The 25,293-nt window shown below is 29.1% G+C and overlaps 2 protein-coding genes across 15 annotated transcripts in view; both read right to left on the bottom strand.

Annotated features, from left to right (window-relative positions):
* LOC100570665 (kelch-like protein 2) overlaps window positions 1-5,510 on the bottom strand; it is a 7,266-nt gene extending 1,756 nt beyond the window's left edge. The window contains exons 1-9 of one of the 4 annotated variants that reach the window (XM_008187130.3): window positions 5,234-5,510; window positions 3,719-3,942; window positions 3,187-3,412; window positions 2,938-3,113; window positions 2,766-2,862; window positions 2,485-2,641; window positions 2,322-2,419; window positions 1,950-2,261; window positions 1,576-1,716 (exon numbers count right to left, since the gene is read on the bottom strand). In XM_008187130.3, coding sequence (XP_008185352.2) covers window positions 1,576-1,716; window positions 1,950-2,261; window positions 2,322-2,419; window positions 2,485-2,641; window positions 2,766-2,862; window positions 2,938-3,113; window positions 3,187-3,412; window positions 3,719-3,828 — 1,317 coding nt within the window. In that variant the 5' untranslated portion in view covers window positions 3,829-3,942; window positions 5,234-5,510. The remainder of the gene's footprint in view (window positions 1-1,575; window positions 1,717-1,949; window positions 2,262-2,321; window positions 2,420-2,484; window positions 2,642-2,765; window positions 2,863-2,937; window positions 3,114-3,186; window positions 3,413-3,718; window positions 3,943-5,233) is intronic. The other 3 variants (XM_016806299.2, XM_029489680.1, XM_029489681.1) reach the window with 3 other exon arrangements.
* Window positions 5,511-13,341: 7,831 nt separating this feature from the next.
* Window positions 13,342-21,970, bottom strand: LOC100164063 (kelch-like protein 2). 11 transcript variants are annotated; one of them, XM_029489676.1, is made up of 13 exons: window positions 20,933-21,005; window positions 20,280-20,773; window positions 20,052-20,195; window positions 17,544-17,688; window positions 17,038-17,266; window positions 16,788-16,963; window positions 16,620-16,716; window positions 16,337-16,496; window positions 16,174-16,271; window positions 15,805-16,113; window positions 15,428-15,568; window positions 13,687-13,963; window positions 13,342-13,635 (listed from the first exon to the last, which is right to left on the bottom strand). In XM_029489676.1, exons 4-13 carry the CDS (start codon window positions 17,651-17,653, stop codon window positions 13,433-13,435), a joined length of 1,800 nt encoding a protein of 599 aa, XP_029345536.1. In that variant the 5' UTR covers window positions 17,654-17,688; window positions 20,052-20,195; window positions 20,280-20,773; window positions 20,933-21,005; the 3' UTR covers window positions 13,342-13,432. The 11 variants fall into 11 exon arrangements, with proteins under 11 accessions (XP_029345536.1, XP_016661782.1, XP_016661780.1 ...); XM_016806293.1 differs by lacking the exons at window positions 20,280-20,773; window positions 20,933-21,005 and adding an exon at window positions 21,885-21,970; XM_016806291.2 differs by lacking the exons at window positions 20,280-20,773; window positions 20,933-21,005 and adding an exon at window positions 21,781-21,949.
* Between the last annotated feature and the right edge of the window lie 3,323 nt (window positions 21,971-25,293).

Here is a 25,293-nt window from a genome sequence, read left to right as displayed (position 1 = left end):
TTATAAATATTCAAAGTTTAGATGAGCGGAGAAGTGGACAAACATTTCGCGGGGTAACCCCGTACCACTCCACTCCGCTCATCGAAACTTAGAATATTTATAACTCATAAACTACTCGCCCCAAATTCGATTTTCATATATCAAAATACTAAGAAAAATATTCTGCTTTGGAGTATAAAATTAAAACACAATGTTGTCATTCAAAAAAGTAAAAAACTTAAAAAATTATAAGGATAAAAAATATTTAAAAATATAATTTTTTAAGAAAAACATTGTTTTTTTAACAACTTGAAACTATGTAAAAAAACACTTTTTGAAATAATGAGTGTTCAATGATAAAAGAATCACCCGGTATATTGACAAAAAAAATAATACAAATCAACAACCATGCCCGATTACCAATAGCAACCAATATATAATACACTGTTGCGCCACTGCTGTATTTTTTACATCCAGATTTCCTACTTTTCCGGTGAATTTTCCTAAAATTGTCTTTTGTATAAACCTTCTCCTGGTAATTACGAACATCTTAAAAAAAGTTTGAGCCAAATCTGTTCGGCCGTTCTCGATTGATGAATTGTTATACATTTTTGGCTCCATTTATATATATATAATAAATATTGTATATTATTTTCAAAAAAATTGTGGAGATTAAAAAAATTTAAACTTGATCATGATTAATCAGTATTTAATTTAATGAAAATTAAATGATGAAGCTAAAATGTTGAAAATAGACACTGAAAATAATTTAATTCACTTTTGTTAACTTTGTATTATCATTTCCAAACTTTTCATACGATCATACATTAATAATATTAATAAATAATACGTTATCTATAATATTATAATGATTTTTTATTACGTTGTGTAAATAAGTTAATGAGTGTATAACCCGTAAAAAAATGAAATATAGTTTCAATATCATAAGTATTTAACCTATACTCGGTAAACGACAAAAATCGTTAAATGAGCAGGTATATAACAAATATTTAAATTAATTTAAATACAGTGGACTCTCGGTAACTCGAACCTTGATAACTCAAAATTTTCGAAATCTCGAACAAATTAAATTCCCCTTCAAATAACAATAATACGTTGAGATATTGATTACTCAAAATTTTTAGTAAGTCGAATTTTTTTTTCCCTTGAGCTCCGAGTTACCGACTGTACCGACTGTAGTTTAATACTTATAATATGTCAATTTAAATTAAGTTAAATATAAATTACTTTATTCAAGATAATATCATCAAATATATTTAGTATAATATAATTGGCTGACTAACCGTCTTTGCTCGAAATCGTTTTACTTATAAATACGTACAATGATATTATAATAATAATATTCAATGATATAATAATATTATTATATCATTGAATTCAAATTGAACGCAATCCATTACAGTAACCCACTTGTATTATATTGTATATTAGAGCGATTACCCACTTGCCCACCTTTTTTATTTTGGAGATATATCACATGATTTCCCCAACTGCAGTAGTTAAGTTATTTCGATTACAATTATAACAAATGTACCTGATACAAATTGAAAAACATAATTTAAAGTGTAAATTTACCACGTATAAAAGATTATTCAGTACTCCAAGCCCAACGCTTTCTCTTCTAATAGACATACTAGATATCATACGCCATGTTTGAGTTCTGCAGTCAAAAGCTTCTACACTATTTACACAACTGTTTTCATCAGAACCGCCAACCTTGAATTTATTATATAATTCATATGCAATAAAAGAGATTATTAATAAAGTAATGTTAACTTCTCCAGGGGAAATATGGTCAAAAATCTAGCCACCGGACCGGGAATCAAACTCGTCCGAGTCTCTCGTTTGCCGGATAATTGCTCTACCACTGAGCTATACCCATAGACCCATAACGCTATCTCCCCCAGTCAATAGTAATAACTAATAAGTCATATAACAATACAACTTACGGCATATATATAATCATTTATCACACCAACTCCTAAATTTCGGCGTTTGACTAACATATTAGTGGTTGGTTTCCAATGAGGTGATTCTGAAGATACATCTAGCACATTAACATACTGATTAGGTGATTCAAGACCATAACCAATACGACCTACAGCAACCACAAAATTATCTTTTACTACAGCCAGACCACCAAGAAAATGTGGTGTCATAATTGTTGTCAATAATTGCCATAGGTTGATTTTTGGGTCGTACCATTCTGTACTAACACTATATCCTTGTACATACCCAAGTGCACCAACCACAAAAATAACCTGTTATAATTAAACCGTTAAATATATCGGAAATATAAAAAAATTATAACGGATTTATACTTTATCTCCCAATCTAGGTTTAGTCCGGGCGTTTTGTGGAATAGAATCATCCGGCTTAAGTGAATGAAAATGTAATGCCTCATTTACGTAATACTTACCTTAAATGATTATAAACATAAAAATATGATTTCATTCATTAAGCATATTTAAAGAAAAAACTTACAATTAGGACAATTTTTAAGAAGAGGCTCTTCAACTGCATTTTTCATTATGTAATTTAATGATGTTAATGGTAAACGTACATATTCCATTAAATGGGGTAAAATACATTTTCTGGAAACCAAATCATGTTTTACCCATCGAATAACAAATTCAAATACCTACAAAAAAAAAAATATTGGTAGTTAAGAATTAATTTGACTACCCACATATAAGTAAGTAGGTAAAATAATTTTTCATTTTATAATACTAAAATATAACAATAATCAATTTTAGTATGCATACTATATTTTCAGATAAAACTATAAGTTCATCACTGGAGATCAAATTGGCTACTTGTTCAGGTGATAATGTTAGGCATTTGTCAGAATGTACCACGTCTCTAAGAATCAAATATTATATTAATAAATAAAATATCTTTTTTTATAGAATCATAAAAGTAAATAATATTTCATACGAAAAGTTTTGTTGAATATATGATTCTGAAATTTTTGACAATTTCTTACAGCTATGTAAATCAGCTAACACATATGTACCAATACAATTTGTAATGCACAGTTGTTCCTCTAATAAATCACAACATTTTTCTTTGACTTCTATTAACTGAAAGAAATTTGCTGCTGGTAACAAAATCTGGAAAAAATATGTAAGTACGCAGTTAAATTTTTTTTCGTCTATAATAAAATTAAACTTTATCTATTATTACCTGTACATTTTTTTCAGTGACGATTATTTTCCCAAAATAAATAAAGTCGATTAAGAGCTGTAACGCAGTAGAATCTATGTTTCTGATGACAACAAAATCTTCATTCTTTTCAGAAAAATTTTTGAACATCGCGTGGAAATATGGGCTAGCCGATGATAAAACCACTTTATGGCCGCAAATAACTCTACCATCATCTGTTTTTAGTTTAATATCATACGCCTCATCTCTAAAAACAAAAATGTTTTAATTATATTTATCCGTGACTAAATAAAACGGGCATGTTAGCTAAAATTTCATTTTTGATATCGTTGTGCATGTTTCCCAGACACGGAAAGAATATTGAATAATTTAAAATGTATAATGTAGATTATTATTTATTACTATAGCATACAATATTTTAGAGTCTATTCCAAGTCTGCGGAACATTTTTTCATAATTTTATGTGCAGTGGTATCGGCTGCTGACATGTCTGTTTATTTAGTCATAATAATATTTATCTAGTTATAGTTTAAGTCACTATTAATATACTTACTTGCGTAAGGATTTTAATACTTTCAATATTTCCGCATACCGACGATTTATACATTCGTATTTTAATGTTGCACATTTACTGGTTCCCGGAATTGGCTTTGTATTTTGCATTGCCAATTGTATACTATAAGTTTGGCACTCGGAAGACTAAAGACTAAAATCTTGTCTTACTATCAATTTAATTTAAATCAATTAAATTTATCGATACGAATTGTTAAGAATTCTCTGTGAAATAAAAAGTAATATCAAAATTCACATTTTTATCATTATATGTTCAAAATTTATGATTTTAAAATGTAATGTAAGATTCCTTATAAGTATTCCTACTTTTATCCAAAAAAAAAATGTCTAAGAAAGTCAAATTAAATTTTTACAACATTGAATATTCACTAGATTTCTCAAGTAGCGACTTTCTTATTATTTTATTTTGTTGTAAATAAAAACGAATAACTGTTGTCACTTGAAATTTATATCATATGTTTATTTTTTCAATTCCTATACTTGATAACATTTTCAAAATATTTTGACTGTATTCGAGGTTTTTACGGACATTTTAAATTTTAAATTTTTTTAGTTTTTTCATTAAAATGTTATTTATTGTGTAAAAAAGCGCAAAAATTAATACAAGGCTCCTGCTATATTGATACAATGGTAGTTGAAAAATATTTTTAAAAAAAAAACACGGATTTAAAAATGATTATTACTTACATAACTGTATGTGTATTATTATTATTACAAGATAAAGAAAAAAATTAGAGAAATTCTTATGCAAATGTTTTTAATTATATCAGTATAAATAAAAAATGCTTTAAATTCAAATTCCAATTTCCACCGAAATATATTTATGCTGACTTTCACAAAGCTGCAAGTTGGGCATCAGTTGATATCAAATGATATTTCATAGATATTAATAATAATATTTCACATAGGAAAGCCATGGTGAGGTGTTTAATTATTATAAATTTAATATTTTATTTTTTTGATAATGTTTATTGATTATTGAAGGTGGCGTAAGATTAAATCTCTCGGATGACATGAGAATAAGTCAAACTCTGAAAATGGAAAATTTTTTAAACAGTTTTATTTTACTTCCTTTTTTGCCTCTAAAAATGTAAACAATGTTTTTACGTATGATTTATTGACAATTTGCCTCGAACTTAGGTGTTGGCAATATACCTGTTGATGGCTTTTTTAATACAAAATTTACTTTTAGGGAATTTTTTGGTTTATGGATTGTCGAGTGAACTTCAAAACTAAACTATAGTTTAGGGCCAAAATGTAACAGGGTTGGGGAACCTATTAAATTTAGATAATTTAGTGAGGGTTTTCAGAGCCCTAATTATATTTTAACCGTAATTCGGCGTGAGCTTCAGGAAAGATAGATCAAATATTATGTTCTAATTGATATGTTTTAATTATTACACAATACTCATTAAATACGTCATATACAATGCTCATTAAATACATACACAATACTTATTAAACTTATTAACTACAAAAATATCGAAAGACTTACTAACAGTATCGTCATCCGGAGTTCGTCGGCCTGTGGGTAGCTGTACTGGTCCTAGAACTAACGAACTTAACATGGTGTTTCTCTTATATATATATATAATTTTTTATATGCAAAATGAATTACCTTACATATCATGGGTAAATTTACATGGTGACGTTAGTTGAAATTTAACAACATTTTTTACAGTGTATGCTAACAATTGTTTGTGTATACATATACATATACCCGAATAACTATACCATGTGTATAAGCCTTGTGCTATCTTATTATTGTTATTATTTATAGTTATATTGTACAGTTTATCATGAAACAGAGTCACCCATATGTGATCCGCTACATTACCCCCTCCCTTAAAAATTTAAAAAAAAACATGAATCATTAAAAAGTCTTATATCCTAATACTATAATATCTATTAGTCAGCGTTAAGCACTCGTAATGTTTGACACCTTCGACTGTACTTGGTTGTAATTTATTCATCATCGCTGCCCGAAGTTGAATAGGCCGTGATTCTATATTGCGTCGTGCCGCTTGGACAGTTGTACAGTGCTCAGCCTGTAGGATTTTAGGTGTAACTATAACAACGTGCATTTAATAAAATCAGATATCACATTATATACCTCTTAATATTATTTTCTTTTTACATATTATAATCTAGTACTTATTTCTTTACATTTATTTTACCTTAACCAATATTTTTACATATGATATATTGATATTACATTACAATATACCGCTTACTACTAATACCTCAATCAACATTATAATATTATACATTCCTTTTTCATTCCGCATTTAACATTCAATTTTTTTTTTTTTTAACAATTCTCTTATGGTTAATAGTTGTATACATATTTTTTTTACATTCCCTTTTGTTTTAGTTGTAACTAAAACAAAATTTTCCATTAATATTTGGCATTACATTTTTTTTATCAACATCTTCTCTTATATTTAATACATTATTTTCTTATATTTTCATATAAAAAAAATGTTGAGTCATTGCATTAATATGAATGCAATGATTAAACGTTATTAAGTATAATTGCAGTTTATAGAAATAAATTAGTATAACGTGTTTAATCTAGAAACAGCATAAGTAAACTGGATGTCGTGCGAGGCACACACGTCGCGTATGGTACTATGGTAGGACAATCCCCAACCATAAATATATATATATGTATATATAAATAAACATTATGTAATACGTAACAAAAAACATAATTTTTACATAATATACATGTAACATTAAAATTTTAACATATTTTCCTATATACTTCCTTAATTTATAATATTATAATTAATACATTTTTTCCCCATATATCACTTCACTCGTATTATAGATACTTACTACTTGGTATTGTTGAATATTTGATTTCTTTACCTTTGCAGATAATATATTTGTATATATTTTTCCAATAGCCAAATTACAAATGATAACACTCTCACTCTCCCTTCCTGAATTTTAAGTAATACGATCTCTAAATTTCTTGATCCGACTTACGTGTTTATAATCATTAACCGATTTTGAATTCCTAACTATTTCGACTAGGTATACCACGTTTGAAATTTTTTAAACTATTTTATATGTCCCCCGATATCTGAAATCAAATTTGGATTTTTTTACTTCTGCTTTTACTAAATCCATGTCCCCCTCTTCATATATTATTTATTTTTTATATACTATTGTGTGTAATTTTCCTTTCTCTTCTATTGATAGATATGGGTTTATATTAAATTTTGTTGTACTACCAATTGTTGTGTCACGTATAATCGTCTTTCAACAGATGCACTATAGCAGAGGTATTCAAACTGTGCGTCGCGGCTCCCAGGGGCGTCGCGAGAGTTATCGAAGGGAGCCACGTCATATAATTGAAAACCAATAAATATTTTTAAATATTTTTACGAAAAACGTTTTTTATTATCATTGAGGCACACCGGTTGGGAAACGTTGGATTGTTTACAGTCTACACTCTACTATAATCATTCGCTAAGTATAGCTTTAATTGATCGCGTAAGTCGCAATAGAGACAGCGATACCATCAACTGCCATAGTTAAATCATCAATGCGTATGTCGTGTTTGGCAGTATTAGTCGCGAGTTAAATTATCAGTCATTTTTAATTTGGGAGCCGTCAACATTTTGTGAAGACTCAAAGGAGCCTTGGGATGAAAAAGTTTGAATACCTCTGCACTATAGAATACATTTCATTTTCAGTTTCCAATTTGGTTATAATTATACCGAACGAGTTATTTGACGCATAGTATTTTATTTCACCTATATTTGCTTGACCACGTTTCTGACTTGAATAATATTGACAAAGGCAAGTCTTATTTTCATAATAAACAGATTTATCATTATTTTTGCAAACCAGTTATTACTATAACCGTTATTGTTTGGATTACAATTATTATTCCTAAAATCTATATTTGGTAAACAATTTTTAAAACTGTTATTGCTCCAATTACTATTCATATTTCCAAGGTCAGCCTTTTAAAAAAAAATATTACAATTTGAGTAACTTTTACCTTTTGATTCAGTTTTGGTATAATCAGCCTTAAGTGATTTAATACAATTTTTTAAAAGTATTTACTTCCTCAGTAAGTTTTTTATTGAAACACTAGGTTCTTCCATGCTTCTTAATAACATTAGCCCTTATCTTGTCTATTGCGTTATTTTCTAAAAGTCCAATTTTTTCATTCAGGCATTCAGGCACTTCTTTAGGCAAGCCCTTTAATATTTTTTCGAAAATCTCTCCATCTCTCATACTCCTATCGAATTTATAGCATAATTGAGTCATATTTATTATATACCTACTCTTTAAGTGTTTCCCCCTCCTTTATTTTTCTTTGATTTATTTGAGCTCACAAAAATTTTTTTTTTGATTCAGGTGAAATTTTTTAATAATTAATACTTTAAAATGCCCCATTTAAGATTTTGATACTTTATTTTTAAAATATTGACAATACTTTCCGTTGAATCAGTGAAGTAGAACAATAGTAAGTATTATTGTTTTTTTCTGTATCTCCCCAGTCCCCAACCAATCACTATCGCTATTATTTCAAATTTTTCAATGAAACTGTCTATGTCCTCCGAAGATTTACTCCCGAAATATTTTGGCTTAAGAATAATTCCTTTAAATTCTATGTTTTTATCACTTACCTACTTGGTTAACTGATTAGGTATTATTATTATTATTAATATTTTATTAACCTATGCAAAATGTTCACTATTTATTTTCTCATTCTTAAAATAAACAACATACGTATCATATTTATTAAAATTTAAAATTAAATTTAACTTTTTATAATTTAAGGCTTCAGCTCCTTTTTTATAAAAAAAACTACAGCACATTCAGCTCAAAAAAAATTACTTCCTAGCCCTTCTTATAGCTGTATGCCTGTATCATTATATTATATACTTCTCTATTAATTAAATTGTATCCTTACATACAAACACCTATGCGTAATAACTCTTCTAGCAACAAAACTTCACATTTATTATAGGTACCTTGTTTACCATTTTCGTATCAAAATATTTTTAAAAAAAACCTCTCTTTAATACAATTAATCCTTTACGATATCAGTATCAGCCACCCAATATCACAATGATAATATTAGTTGATTTTTTTTTCATTCTATCAATACTATATAACAGTTATTATTGTTATGATAATGAAGTTAATAATCATTGCTTTTTTAAAAAATATTATAAATAGGTAAAAAAAAAAATTCTTTAAATTATTATAACTAGCCAATAGGTAATAGTAAAATTACAATTTATAATGAAAATAAAAAAGGTGGGTAAATGGATGTCACTCTGCTGTACAGTAGGTTACAAGTGGGTCACTGTATAATGGATGGTATTAAATTTGAATTCAATGATATAATATCATTGTATAAGAAAAACGATTCTGAGCGGAGACGGTATGTCAGTCTAGGTATAAGACATATTATATACCTACTTATCTATGGTATTAAAAAGAAATAATTGACCTGTAGTAGGTACCTATAATAAATTCAAAATTAATCATATCACAATATCCATTAGGTAACGCGTCATACATCAACAACAAACTGTGGTACTATCATAGATATATAATAGTATACTTTAGAAGTTTCAAGTACCCATGAATAATATTATATAATCACAACAAAACAACTAAGATAGTTAATCCAGTTTTTTTAATATGTAATTTCGTCCAAATTTTAACTCAAAATGACTATAAAAATGAAATGTGATTATGTATTTTTAGATTTTTTGGTAACAGAATTAATTACTTACGTGGAATCTTGTTTTAAATTTTCAATCCTTAGATATAAAAGTTGAACATTTTATAGATTTTTAACTAACTAAAAAAAATAGAAACTGAACATGTCCGTAAACAGCTCAAAATAAATCAAAATATTTGAAAAATGTTATGGTGTATAGAAAATGCAAACATAAACGTTCAGTCAAAATTTTATGCACCTAGGGTCATTTGTTTTAGAGTTGTACCAAAAACCAAAATCGATTTTCTCGAAAACAGATTTTGCGTAAAAATTCTCGTTTTTCCTTAATTTTTCTTTTGTTTTTCACGTTGCATTTGAAATCTACTGGGAAATTTTTACTTTTGACCCCCCAAAGTACCAACTAGATTCACTTTCCTATCAGAAAAGGTACTGTTGAAGAAAATCCAAGCTCTTTTACTGTCTTAAAAGGTGATGACAGACACAAAAATAAAAAAAATAATAAAAAACACACATCATTGTAAAATCAATACATTCATCGTTTCACTCAGAATCTAAAATAATATTAGTTGGTTAATAGAAAAAATTGTGGTTCACATTGCCGGGGCAGGAACACATTGCCCGGTATTCCACATTGCCGTAACATATATACACATTGTGCTATAATAAAATCAATAATCAAACTTATTATTTGACCTTTAGTTGAAGATATTAATTGATACGGTGCCTCCACCAAAATTGAAAAAACTGAAAATCGAATAAGAATTTCAAGGTTGTGAATGGATATAAATTTGGATTTCATACATGTTTAAAAGGAAATGTCTCACGATGGAAGTGTTATAAAAAAAGTTGTAAAAGTTACGTATTTACGTCATTACGTAACAATGTAGTTGTTTACTGCAGAAAAAGAAAATTTTGTTTTGGAAAATAACTCTGAATAGAATATTAAATTCCTTACTTCATTACGGTATATTTATAATTTATGTGAGTACATTCAATTGCTGTTCGAAATTTTTCTATCAAATATCACACGGATTTTTAAAACAATTATTACCTACATAACTTTAGAATTCTTTTTATTATCCGATAAAGAAACGAATTCTTACATCGAAGTTTTTTATTATATCAGTATAAATGAAACATGCTTTAAATTCAAACTCGAATTTTCACCGGAATATTGAAAACTGAACATTTTTTTAACAGTTTGTTTTTACTTCCTTTTTTGCCTCTAAAAATGTAAACAATGTTTTTACGTATGATTTATTGACAATTTGCCTCGAACATAGGTGTTGGCGATATACCTGTTGATGGTTTTTTTAATACAAAATTTACTTTTAGTGAATTTTGTGGCTTATGGATTGTCGATCGAACTTCAAAACTAAGCTAGATAGTTTACGGCACCGTCGAGTGACAATTTTGGCGAAAAAAAATGCCATAATTTTTGGTTTTAACAAGGAAAAGGATAGATATAACAGTTTTTAGAACGTCGTTTATGTAACTTAGATTTTTAAAAAGAATAATGAGCTTACTTTGACGCCTCCCACATCCAACCACCAACTCACCCACCAAATTGTGTATGTAGTGCTGAAGCAAGACATGGACTATGGGATTGCCGCCTGCACTGGTCCTACGGGTGCATGAAGTCTTTCCTGCACCTGACATTTCAACCTTTATTTTATTGGTTACTATTTATACTAATTTTAACAATTATATAGAATTCTAAATTAAATAATGGTTCATTGGTACGCAATATATCTAACTTCGTACGCAGCCCCCTAATATTTAGAAATAAGTAATAAGTCATCTATATATGATAAGATTTAAAATTATATAAATTCCAGAAATTTCCAAAAATTAGGAATGTACGAGTAGTGTATTCTGTATTAAATGTGTAATTAAATGTGCTGCACCTAAAGTAAACTTCTGGGACCACCTATGAATTTATCAATAATTATTACACAGTTTTAATTTAATATAAGTAACATTATTTGGAGCAAGACTACTCTACCGGGTGACTTTTTTTTTTTAAATTTTTTTTGGAAAGTGTTGTTTTGATGAGTTAATAACGATGGTGCAAAAATCAATATACGGAAATGTTTAGTTTAAAAGTTACAGTTAAAAAGTTATTTTTACTCCAGCGCTTGACGGTGGTCTGTGGTCTGTACCGCACAGTGATGATGCCCACGTGGCCACTCGCTCGCAATATCCCTCGACTTGCTATGCAACGCCACCTCAAGTAGGTCACAGGGTAAAGATTTGCATTGAACCCGAAATAATTAGAGAACGAGAAGGTGCTTAATACCACTAGGCTACGACAAGTAGATAAATACCCATAAATATCAAATTATACATTTAAAAATAGGTTTTGTTTGGTTTTAATTAATAATTTTTTATTTCGTCGCAGCACGGCAATCTGCGTATACATCTAACCCTTACTATAAGAGTCCCCGTAAATATTTTCTTGACTTATTTTTAAAATTTTAAACACAGTAGTAAATGATATCAAGCAATAACTTACAGACCATCAAAATTATTCTTTTTTGATTTATTAAATTGATTTGTTGTACTTATATGTGTGTCAAAAACAAATCGCAAATTTCAATAATAGTATATAATCGTTTTAATATTGTATTATATAATATTACTTGTTGTTACTAACTTAAAACTCAAAAATGGTCAATGGAGTACCATAGACGAATATGTTCGGGGAATAAGCAGGTTAAAATAAATCTAAATATTCTGAATATTGCGTTAAGACCGTTGAGTTATTTTTTTTTGATTAATCTGAAAATGTCCAAAGACTGCACTTATTTTAGTAAAAAAATGTCCCAACATCAAATTCAGGGGTGGTTTCTGGTAGCAAATTTAAATTTGGTTTTTTAAGGGAGCAAAGGGGTCAGTTGCCCCCGGGAACCATAGTTTTGAAAAAGTAAGGTGGCGCCTTTATTTGCGCTAAATATGCTACCTGTGGCCCAAATTGTAGGGAAAGGGCGTGAATTGCCCAGGGGCGCTGAATTGCTTGACACGTCTCTGGGTACCCCTCTGCTGTACATTTGGTGTACACTAGGTGTCGTGTATGTTAAAAAATTCAACGATATAAAATCATTGATTCTGACACAATTCAAAACACGATTCTGATCGAAGAGAGTATGGCAGTTTAATTTACAAAAAATAAAAAATAAAATCCTTATTATCCGTTTAAATATCTAATTTCGATAACATTTGAGCTTAAAATATCTAAATATTTGTTAAAAATACTGTTTATATTTAATTAATTACCTAAAGTTGATAATTGATGCCATTATTAAAATTTGGATACTATAGTGCACATCAAACAATCATTGTATTTATAGGAAGACACATATATTCTATGAATATAGGTACAAACATTGGAGTGGTGGAATACGTATATATAATATATAATATATTATAATACTAGTTATAATAAAACGAATGATTTTCCACTCTATATGTAAAATGTGCGTTGAATAAATCAATGGATTTTGATAAACCGGATGACCGGTGCGTTTTCACATATCTTTAGATTCTTTTGTAGGTACTACTTAAATAGTATTCTGTTGAGATACATACTTCTGTAATTCCCTATTATATACTATACATTGTTTAGTGGATAATTATTTACGAAAAGTAAACGTATCAAATTCAAAATTCGAACAAGTAATTTTTGAGTTGTATAACTTTTTGTACAAATTTTGAATTGGAAGGTACATCATCCTTATGAAAAAAAAATGGCCATTAAATATAATACTCGATAAAATAGGAGGAAGCTTAAATGTTTAAGGAATTAAATATTTTTACTAAAAAATTCTCATCACATTTTCGTAACATCGACGAAGTGAAAACATTTTAAAAAATCAACCAAAAACTGTACGATTATGATTTAATAGGAAAACAAAAAATATAATATTTCTTACAATAGATTTTATATATCAATATAAATTCATTTAAAAATAATCATGACCGCTTAGTTTTAAAATATCGTGACCTATCAATGGCAACTACTCCGAAAAAAGTTCGTGGTTTATTCAATCTCGCTGTGACCATAGTCCAGGTATTCGTGTTGGGGTTGTAAAATTCTACAGAATCCAAAGAAGAAACGTCTTTGTCGCTACCACCGACGACATACAATAATCCATTTAATACAGCTACTCCTGTAACTTAAAATAATTTAACAAAATATTTTTCATAAAGTAATTTAGAGTAATTACCTGGATAATATCGACATAAATGCATGTCCGGAATAGTAGTCCAAACTCCTGTACTTGGTTCGTATGCTTCGGCACTCCTGTGAGTATTTTTTCCATCATAACCACCTACAGCATACAGTATACCATCTAAGACTCCTACACCAGCAGCCATGCGTGGTACACACATTTCTGCGACTGATTTCCATGCATCGATACTGGGATAGTAACATTCAACAGACTTTAAATACTGAATTGACGAATTATATTGATCATTATATTGAATTATTTGACCTCCAACCTATACACATATGAATTAAAAAAATTTGCGGGTTAAAAATCTTTTGTCCTTGAAAATAAACTCTGTGTATTACAAAATTAATATGTTAATCCAAAGTATATATTTCAATTTCAGCGATTGAATATATATTTATAATACCGCGAATAAATACAGGGTTTTTTAGTTACATATATTTTTTAATATATCAAATATAATATTGTACTGAATGTTTATATTTTCATTTTCTATATAGTGTATACACTATATAACTTTGAAAATATTTGGCTGGTTTTGAGCGGTTTACGGACAATTTCAAATTTCAAAATTTTTAGTTTTTTTTTCTATAAATATTATATATCAATAAAATTGTATTTGTTTAGTCAAATAGCGTGAACAATTAATACAAGGCTCCTGATATTTTGTTTCAATAACAGATTAAAAATATTAAAAATACATATGCACGTTCATTTTTAGGATTCCGTACGTTTCCCTACGGAAGCCTATTACTTTCGCACGGCTGTCCGTCCGTCTGTCTGTCACCAGGCTGTATCTCATGAACCATGGAAGTTAGAAAGTTGAAATTTTCACAGATTATGTATTTCCATGGATGCTATAATAACAAATATTAAAAAAGGGAGAGAAGCAATCCCGGTAGGTGCTAAAACGGGAATTTTGAGATTTCAGATCGAAATTTTTGTTTATAAATGGTTGCTATGAGTGATGTCGTATAAAATGATTCGTTCTATAAATTTCAATACAGAATTATAGTGAATCGTTTTAAGTCGTTGCCACGGGCAGAACAAACCATTTATCGTATACATTTTGTTTATTATTTACCTACATACATTTAAATACAAAATACATTACATAAAGTTTCTATTCAAGAGATGAAAATTTTGAATATTGAATTATGGTACGGAACCCTTCGTGCGCGAGTCCGACTAGCACTTGGCCGGCTTTTTATATTGTTATTTTTTGATAATCATTTAAATTTCAAATTTAGCCGTAATTTATCAAATTGACAATTTACAAATTATTTAGTAGTTAAAAATTAAGAAAATATTCAACATTTATAGCTAAGAATTAAAAATGTAAGACAATGTTCCATGTGAACAGGTTAAATATAAGTGACTTTATTCAAAATAATACCATCAAATATACTTAGTAATATCGTATGCTTACCGACCGTCTTCGCTCAGAATCGTTTTACTTATAAATACGTACAATGTTTATTATAATAATAATATTCAATGATATAATAATATTATTATATCATTGAATACAAATTGAACACAATCCATTACAATGACCCACTTGTATTATATTGTATATTGTATATTAGAGCGACACCCACTTGCCCACCTTTTTTATTTTGGAGATATATCACATGATTTCCGTAACTGCAGTAGTTAAGTTATTTCGATTACAATTATAACAAATGTACCTGATACAAATTGAAAAACATAATATAAAGTGTTAATTTACCACATATAAAAGATTATTCAGTACTCCAAGCCCAACACTATCTCTTCTAATAGACATACTAGATATCATACGCCATGTTTGAGTTCTGCAGTCAAAAGCTTCTGCACTATTTACAGAACTGTTTCCATCAAAACCGCCAACCTTGAATTTATTATATAATTCATAATATGTAATAATAGAGATTATTAATAAAGTAATGTTAACTTTTCCAGGGGAAATGTGGTCAAAAATCGAGCCGCTGGACCGGGAATCAAACTCACCCGAGTCTCTCGCTTGCCGGATGATTGCTCTACCACTGAGCTATACCCATAGGCCCATGACGCTATCTCCCCCGGTTAATAGTAATAACTAATAAGTCATATAACAATACAACTTACAGCATATATATAATCATTTATCACACCAACTCCTAAATTTCGGCGTTTGACTAACATGTTAGTAGTTGGTTTCCAATGAGGTGATTCTGAAGATACATCTAGCACATTTACATACTGATTAGGTGATTCAAGACTATAACCAATACGACCTACAGCAACCACAAAATTATCTTTTACTACAGCCAGACCACCAAGAAAATGTGGTATCATAATTGTTGTCAATAATTGCCATCGGTTGATTTTTGGGTCGTACCATTCTGTACTAACATGTCCTTCTAAGATTCCAAATGAACCAACCACAAAAATAACCTGTTGTAATTGAACCGTTAAATATATCGGAAAGATAAATAAATTATGACGGATTTATACTTTATCACCCAGTCTAGGTTTAGTCCGGATGTTTTGTGGAATAGGGTCATCCGGCTTAAGTGAATGAAAATATAATGCCTCATTTACGTAATCCTTACCTTAAATGAGGATAAACATAAAAATATGATTTCATTCATTAAGCATATTTAAAGAAAAAACTTACAATTAGAACTATTTTTAAGAAGAGGTTCCTCAACTGCATTTTTCATTATGTAATTTAATGATGTTAATGGTAAACGTACATAATATTCCATTAAATGGGGTAAAATACATTTTCTGGAAACCAAATCATGTTTTACCCATCGAATAACAAATTCAAATACCTACAAAAATAAATATTGGTAGTTAAGAATTAATAAGACTACCCACCATATAAGTAAGTAGGTAAAATAATTTTTCATTTTATAATACTTAAATATAACAATAATCAATTTTAGTATGCATACTATGTTTTCAGTTAAAACTATAAGTTCATCACTGGAGATCAAATTGGCTACTTGTTCAGGTGATAAGGTTAGGCATTTGTCAGAATGTACCACGTCTCTAAGCATAAAATATTATATTAATAAATACAATATCTTTATAGAATCATAATAGTAAATAATATTTCGTACGAAAAGTTTTGTTGAATATATGATTCTGAAATTGTTAACAATTTCTTACAGCTATGTAAATCAGCTAACACATATGTACCAATACAATTTGTAATGCGCAGTTGTGTCGCTAATAAATCACAACATTTTTCTTTTACTTCTATTACCTGTAAGAAATTCGCTGCTGGCAACAAAACCTGGAGAAAATATGTAAGTTACACAGTTAAATTTTTTTTCGTCTATAATAAAATCAAACATTATCTATTATTACCTTTACATTTTTTTCAGTGACGATTATTTTCCCAAAATAAATAAAGTCGACTAAGAGCTGTAAGGCAATAGAATCTATGTTTCTGATAACAACAAAATCTTGATTCTTTTCTGAAAAATTTGTGAACATTGCGTGGAAATATGGGCTAGCCGATGATAAAACCACTTTATGGCCGCAAATAACTCTACCATCATCTGTTTTTAGTTTAATATCACATAAAACCTCATCTCTAAAAACAAAAATGTTTTTTTTATATTTATCCATGACAAAATAAAACAGGCATGTCATTTTTGATATCATTGCGCATGTTTCCCAGACATGGAAAGAATAATAGAATACGTATAATGTAGAATATTATTTTAGCATACAATATTTTAGAGTTTATTCCAAGTCTGTGGAAAATTTTATTACAATTTTATGTGCAGTGTTATCGAACTGACGTGCCTGCTTATTTAGTCATGTACTCGTGTATTTATCTAGTAGTTTAAGTCACTATGACTACTTACTTGCGTAAGGATTTTAATACTTTAAATATTTTTGCATACGACGATTTTTTACATTCGTATTTTAATGTTGCACATTTACTGATTTTCGGAAATTGCTTTGTATTTTGCATTGTCAATTGTATACTAAGTTTGGTACTTGGAAGACCTAAGATTAAAATCTGGTCTTACTATCAATTTAGAAATTAATTAAAATTATTGATACAAATTGTTAAGAATCCTCTGTGAAAGAAAATCTAATATTAAAATTCACATTTTTATCATTAAAATATTATTCAAGATGTAAAGAACTTGAAAAAAAAATAGGGCAGGAAAACTGCTTCGATTTTCTTCACAGTTGGTATCTTGTTCGATGGGAATGTGAATCTATAGTTAGTGCATTCGGGAGGTCAAAATTTAAAATTCTCATTACTTTTCAAAAGTGACGGAAAAAATTTGTTTTGGACTGTTTACGGACATTTTCAGTTTCTAATTTTATTGGTCTTTTTTTTCTATGAATGTCAATAAAATTTTATTTGTAGAGTAAAAAAGCTTGAAAATTTAATACAAGGATTATTTTATAATAACAATAACATTTGAAAAATATTAGTAATCCATAGTCACAATTAACTATTTAGTTATACATATTATAGTGGGTAAGTACATAATGTAAGAATAAAAAGGTGGGCAAGTGGATGTCGCTCTGCTGTATAGTAAGTTACAAGTGGGTCACTGTATAATGGATGGTATTAAATTTGAATTCAATGATAGAATATCATTGTATAAGAAAAACGATTCTGAGCGGAGACTGAATCTAGGTATAAGATATATTATACTTAGTATACTTTAGAAGTTTCAAGTACCCACGAATAATATTATACAATCACAAAAAAACAACTAAGTCCAGGTTTTTTAATATGTAATTTCGTCCAAGTTTGAACTTAAAATGACTATAAAAATGAAATGTGATTATGTATTTTTAGATTTTTTGGTAACAGAATTAATTACTTACGTGGAATCTTGTTTTAAATTTTCAATCCTTAGATATAAAAGTTGAACATTTTATAGATTTTTAACTACGAAATAATTATTAAATTTGAAATTTGAAAATTTTGTCAAAATTTGAACTTCAAATGCTTATAAAAAAAAATTGTGCCTATGTATTTTTAATATTGTAACAATATATCAAGAGCCTCGCATTAAATTTTTACACTTTTTGACCCAACAGATAAAACTTTATTGATATTTATAGAAAAAAAAACTAAAAAAATTGAAAACTGAGAATGTCCGTAAACAGCTCAAAAAGAGTCAACTTATTTTCAAAATTTTATCGTGTATAGAAAATGCTAATATAAACTATATATATATATATATAATTCAGTGAAATTTTCAAATATCTATAGTCATTCGTTTTTTAATAACAATAAAATAAGAATATTGTCACATGAGAAATCGAGCGAATATCAAATGTTGTAAAAATATGAATTTCAAACGCTCATAAAAATTTAATTTAACTTTCTTGTAGACATTTTTTTTTGATAAAGGTAGACAATATTATGAGGAATCTTGTATTACATTTTCAAATCTTAGATTTAAAAAGAAAAATTTTTCCGAATTCTTAACACAAAATAATTTGCTAATTACACAACCAGTGAAAATTTCATGTATCTACGGTCATTTGTTTTAAAGTTACAACAAAAACCAAAATCAATTTTCTCGAAAACAGATATTGTGTAAAAATTCCCGTTTTTCCTTAATTTTTCTTTTGTTTTTCACGGCGCTTTTGAAAACTATTGGAAATTTCAAATTTTGACCTCCTTAATGCACCAACTAGATTCACTTTCCCATCAAACAAGATACTGTTGAAGAAAATCGAAGCAGTTTTATTGCCCTAAACCGTGATGACAGACACAAAAAAAAAACAATAAAAACACACACATCATTGTAAAATCAATACATTCATCGTTCCACTCAAAATCTAAAATGTATGTAATTTGTATCAACATTTAATATAAAGTTTTAGTTAGTAAATTATAGTAGATTGTAGATGTAGCAAAATAGAAGCTAGATTAAGTGGATGTCACACCCGCATGTGTTGTCTCCGTCTTGTACAAATGTACAACATAGCAAAAATTGTTTTGCGTGGGACAACTTTTATCTTTCTGTAGGTAGTAGTGGCTCCAAAATGTCTGAACATATGCAGGGGTGAAAAATTATCTATGCAACAGCGTGCCCATATTTTAGATAGCATAATTAATACAATAATAGTTATTTGATTCTAAACATTTGGTTTTTTGTTTTTTTCGTTTGCTTATGGAAAATGATTGGATAGTGCTATTAAAAAAAATCACGCTGTTACAGAGATATAGTTCTTTATAACGTGTTGTGAAAATTTGGTAGTTCTACAGCAAATATGGTGCGAGAAAAGTTGTCTCGCGCAAAATAGATTTTGTTATGCTGTACATTTGTAAGACGGAAACATCATATGCGGGTGTGACATTCTCTAAAGGTATTATATTATTATATACGTACAAGTGATGTGAGTGGTCGAGTGGAAAAATGTGGGCTCTTTAGCGGTCGTTTCGTGCGGTCATAAAATAATAATAGCCATTAGCTAATAATAATAAATTACGAGTTACGGCTTTGTCTGTGAGTAGACTGGCCAGCTTTCGCAACCTAAAATACATTTAATAATAATAATATACTCATAAATAATAGACCAACCTTAGGTATTAGGGCTGTTACAAATAATTTAAGTACCTATAAGATACTTTATTAGTAAAGGCTATAAGAGCTTATGCTAAATACAACAATATCTAAATCATTCGTGAGGATCTTTGCGCTTACGTCTTACGGATAAACAAAAATTGAAGTCTCGATTTAAGCATACGTTATAATAATATAAACACTACTTTTTTTACATTGAAAAAATAATTTAATATAATCATAGACGTACTACTCGCATCAAACAAATCGCACTAATAACAACAAGTACCTAACGACAACTAAAATACTCGGATGTGGCACTTTTGTTTTCGCTATGACTTTATGAGAAAAACATCATTACAATATAAAAAAAATAGTGATTACTGATTAGCTAACAGCTGTTGAGTATTAATTATTATTATTATTATTTATTAGGTACAACATCTGCATGTTACTTGTGTCCGTCCACTGTCCCGAAATATTGTTGAAAACAATTTGCAATATATACGGCAGGTAAGCTGCGTCGCAAATGTTTTGACGTAACTTACCTATCAAATTAATTATTGACGGGTTATTTGCATCTCAAACGATAATTTTAATTACAATATTATTATTGAAAATGTTGGAATTATAAAAATTAAGTGTTATAGGCAAAAAAGTATAGACAATAATGACCACTCTCTCTATGAAACATTATGTTTTACTACCTGTAAATTGTTTTCAGTGATCATGATTTCACCGGAATAAACATAACGGAATCTACTAACTGCTTGAAGGCAGTGCTCGAATTGGGGGGGTGCGCAGGGGGACGGAGCTCCCCTACTATTTTTATTTTTTTTTTGCGTACCCCTACTATTTTTTGTATGGCCTGTGTTGAATAATTGCGCCCTTGGAACGCAGTTTTTAAATCGTTAGATTGAGCTCCTCTACTTAATTTTTCCCAATTCGAGCACTGCTTGAAGGCGGTTAGAACTATGCTGCAGTGGTACAGGGTCCAGCGCATTGAAAGGCCCCGCGGTCCACGGTCTGTTGCAGAAATAAAATATCGGATATTAATTTAATATGGATTAAAAACGGATGTGTTTGGCCACCATATCTGCAATATTCGTCAAAAAGTATACGTTTTTACCAAGGTGATACACCTTTGTTTTTACCCGTCCTTTATAAACGGATAGGTATCTATATATAGTGTTGGTAGTATGTATCGACACGTTTATTTGTACCCGCTGTGAATACGACACGTACGACATAGATAAAAAGCGTTTACGATATTTATGTATATAGGTATAACTTCATATACATTATACACACACATTAAAATTCCTAGATTATATAGGGTAATTTACAAAGTAAAAATAAATATTTATAGGTATATATTGAAAATTCCAAACAAAGTTTTTCTCATAAAGAATGCATACTGCTGTTACGAAATTATAGATATTTAAATGGTAGGTACCCACTTGAAACCTTTTTTTTGTGAATATATTTGGTTTATGTAATTATAGGTATTAAAACAAAGTAAAATACATGTTAATTTAAAAATAATAGTACTTACGAAGGTGCCCTAAAACGGTATTATAAAAACAGATATTACATTTTTTACCGGAATATTATTATAAGATTTTTTTTGACAGAATATTATAATTGCACACATTTTACCTGAAAAAACACAATGCAATTGAAGTATTAGTCGCTGCAGTGGTTATAACTCATGACTAACACAAATGTTATAACTTATAAGTAACATAATACTTAGTACACTAAAGAATGATTATTCAGAGAGCACTAGGTTATCAATGTTAAATAAGTCTATACAAAAAACACGAGACAATACCATTTACACAAGACTGTGACTAACACAATCATACTTTTATAAAAGTTATGATATAGATACCTTTTATTTTTTAATTAATCTTTTTTTCTCTGGTACTTTATTGGTGGACTACGGCACTTAACCTACGGTCCCTCGGCCTACTGAGGCAACCTTGAGGCATTTCATTTTAGAAAATTAAATCCTCAATCATAACTCTTAATTTAAGAGTTTGTAACTAATACAATCATAATATAATATGAGTATAGTACATTTCGTAATATTATTTTATAATTTATTGTTAGTGAAATATTAATTTTGTATTTCTAATATAATATGTGCTGATATTTATGGACAGCACTTGCACCATGGCCCCTCGATCTAGTAATGAGGCGACCTGGCACATCTCTTTTAGATAAATGATAAAATACTTAATCAAGTCTTCCAATTTACTAAACATTTATATTTTGTAGATAATTTGGGATAATTTGAAGAAAAATTTGAAATTGAAGAGAGACTGTGTGAAGTAACAAAATATGTGTTTTACTGCAATATACGTATACCTATTATACATCGATTTCAAGTATGGTTTTTTTATTTTTTATTTTTTTTTGATAGTTAACTACTATAATATAAGACACTTTATTTTTATATTTTAAGTAATATATGTTTTGGATTATTTAGAATTTAGATCTAAATAAACTAAATTTCAGACTCATAGTTTTTTGGTTATAAGTATTTAAAGTTTATATGATCCGACTACTGTTAATATGTATTAAGTTAAATTAGTTTTAGTTAAATCAAACTATAATAGGTATGTGGAATAACAGTACCTAACCTTCTATCAGTGCTCCAACTACCGCAGGTGAAGGCGGTGCATTTTATGGGGGGGGCCTTAAATTTTCCATAACCATACACAATGTCATAAAACAATTATTGTACAATCAAATAAAAAAATTCAATCATTTTGAATTTTGTATTTTCGTGTTTAAAATATATAGGACCTATATTTCATTGGCACAACAATACCTATGTATTTATTTCTATAAATAGGCATATTGTTTATTAAGAGTACGGTAACAGACTATGTTATATAAGTACATTATAATTCATAAGCGTTCACATGAGTGGTCAGGATAGACAGTTGACAGTTAACTAGGTACTCCTTGAAAACTTTTGTATTTTAAGTATGCAACAGTATACGTAGGTGCCAATGATATAGATGTCAATCAGGGCCGTCCCTAGGGCAGGGCGAGCGGGGCCCCGCGCTCTCACCACAATTGGACAGGCCTCGCTTTCATAGATACAATAAAAGGTCAAGTTGGCGAGCAAAAAAAAATATACATATCATTTTTTTTTTCATGTAAAATTGTTGAATGGAACAATAAAATGTTATTTATAGTATTTATATTTTATTATATTTTATAAATTATAAAATTTTAGAAATATTTCTAAAATGAATAAAGATGATTTAATGAAAAATTGTATGGATATTCAACATTTGTTAGAAGTTGGTGACACAAATGATATAAATGGTCGAGAAATGTTCGATGAATTAATAAATGGTTAATTGATTAATAAACATATAAATGGTCATTCTTTGTGAGATTATTGAAGAAGACACGTCACCACTAAAAGTTCCAGAAAATAATATTTAGTTATAGCGTTGATGACATTTACTGCAATGTGTCCATAGTATTAAGAATATTGTTAACTATGCCTGTAACTACTGCTTCAGCAGAACGATCTTTTTCAAAGCTGAAATTAATAAAAAAAACTATCTCCGATGCATGTTGTCACAAGAAAAAGTCACCAATTTAGCTATAATCTCTATCGAAAAAGAAATTGCTGACCAATTAAAATATTATAATGATATTATTGATCAATTCGTGGATATAAAGAGTAGAAAAGTTAATTTTTAATATATTTTTACATTGCAATATTGTGCCTATTTCTATATTTTATATTTGTGGTCTTATTTTGTCAATATTTTTTTGATAACTTTTATTTATTATATTATATTAAGTTTGATTATATGACATGGTGCGTTATTAGTTAATTTACTTATTCATGTTGTTGTAGGTGCAAGGTACTATATTTGTTAAGATTATTTGCGCACACTTGAGTTTCAAATTTGGGGAGTATAGCTCCCATATGCGATATGCAACTGACGTGCGATAATGACATTTTAGGCCCCGCAATTTTACTCTGCCCCGCCGCCCCGGGCCCCGCAAATCGTTGGGACGGCCCTGATGTCAATGGTGTAATTACGGGGGGGGGGTATGGGAGATAGATCCCCCCCCTGAGCTATATTTATATATTGTCTTATACCTACAAATATTTTAAATACAAACTTTTAATTATTACGAAATTAGAAAAAAAACAAATGTTTAGTTGCGTCTGTATAAATATTACCCGTTTATAAATATTTACCCAGTAAACGATAAGCATGATTTCAAAATAAATGGTTTGCCATACAAATTTATTTAGATCCCCCATGAAACATTCTCAATTACGCCACTGATAGAGTCGTTAAGTGACGTAGGTACCCTCAATGCTAAAATTAAAAGTCAGGTTTTGAAAAAAAATATACCAGTGTAGTAAACCGACGTTATACTTTTTATTACTTTTATAACCAAGTGCATTCTCACGATAGGACAACAACAAGAATATAAACTCTTCGACGATTCCAAGAATCGCGCCGACTATTACAAGAGCCGCGTACAATGTACGAACCTTGAGTTTTAAAATATATATATTTTCACATCTCCACGATATTGCGAAAACAAACCTATAAAAATAACCCGAATTAGATATCTGTTTTCGTGGAAGACGAAAACAAGCTTATTCAAATTTGCACCTGCAATTTAATTGCCGATCATAAAAAAGGGATGCTTTGGAAATAACCACGTCCAGCACCGGTTTCCTTTCAAATATCCACCTCCTGGACTCTACCGTGTACGTTTGTATCCGTATAGATTTTATATAAATATAGGATAAGGTCTATAGTAAAATTAGAATTAGTACAGAGCTGCACTACGCACATGCTGATTTCTCGGGCAGTCGCTTGTCGCTCTGTCCTCAAATTTATATAACTTTTAAATACTTTGTTTATTTTTAATAAATTACTTATAACTATTTACTGTAACACTTGTCATTCTGCAAATCTCTCCTTTGAAAAACCTCTTTCATCATCAACGTCGTTGGATTCAAAAATTGTAAGCGTTAGTGAGGGATCACTACACGTCTTTTGGTGTC

Source organism: Acyrthosiphon pisum, chromosome A2, assembly GCF_005508785.2.
Source record: "Acyrthosiphon pisum isolate AL4f chromosome A2, pea_aphid_22Mar2018_4r6ur, whole genome shotgun sequence".
NCBI classification, from domain to species: Eukaryota; Metazoa; Arthropoda; class Insecta; order Hemiptera; family Aphididae; genus Acyrthosiphon; species Acyrthosiphon pisum.
Note: the sequence above shows the minus strand (reverse complement) of the source record. Positions and strands in the feature narration are given on the sequence as shown.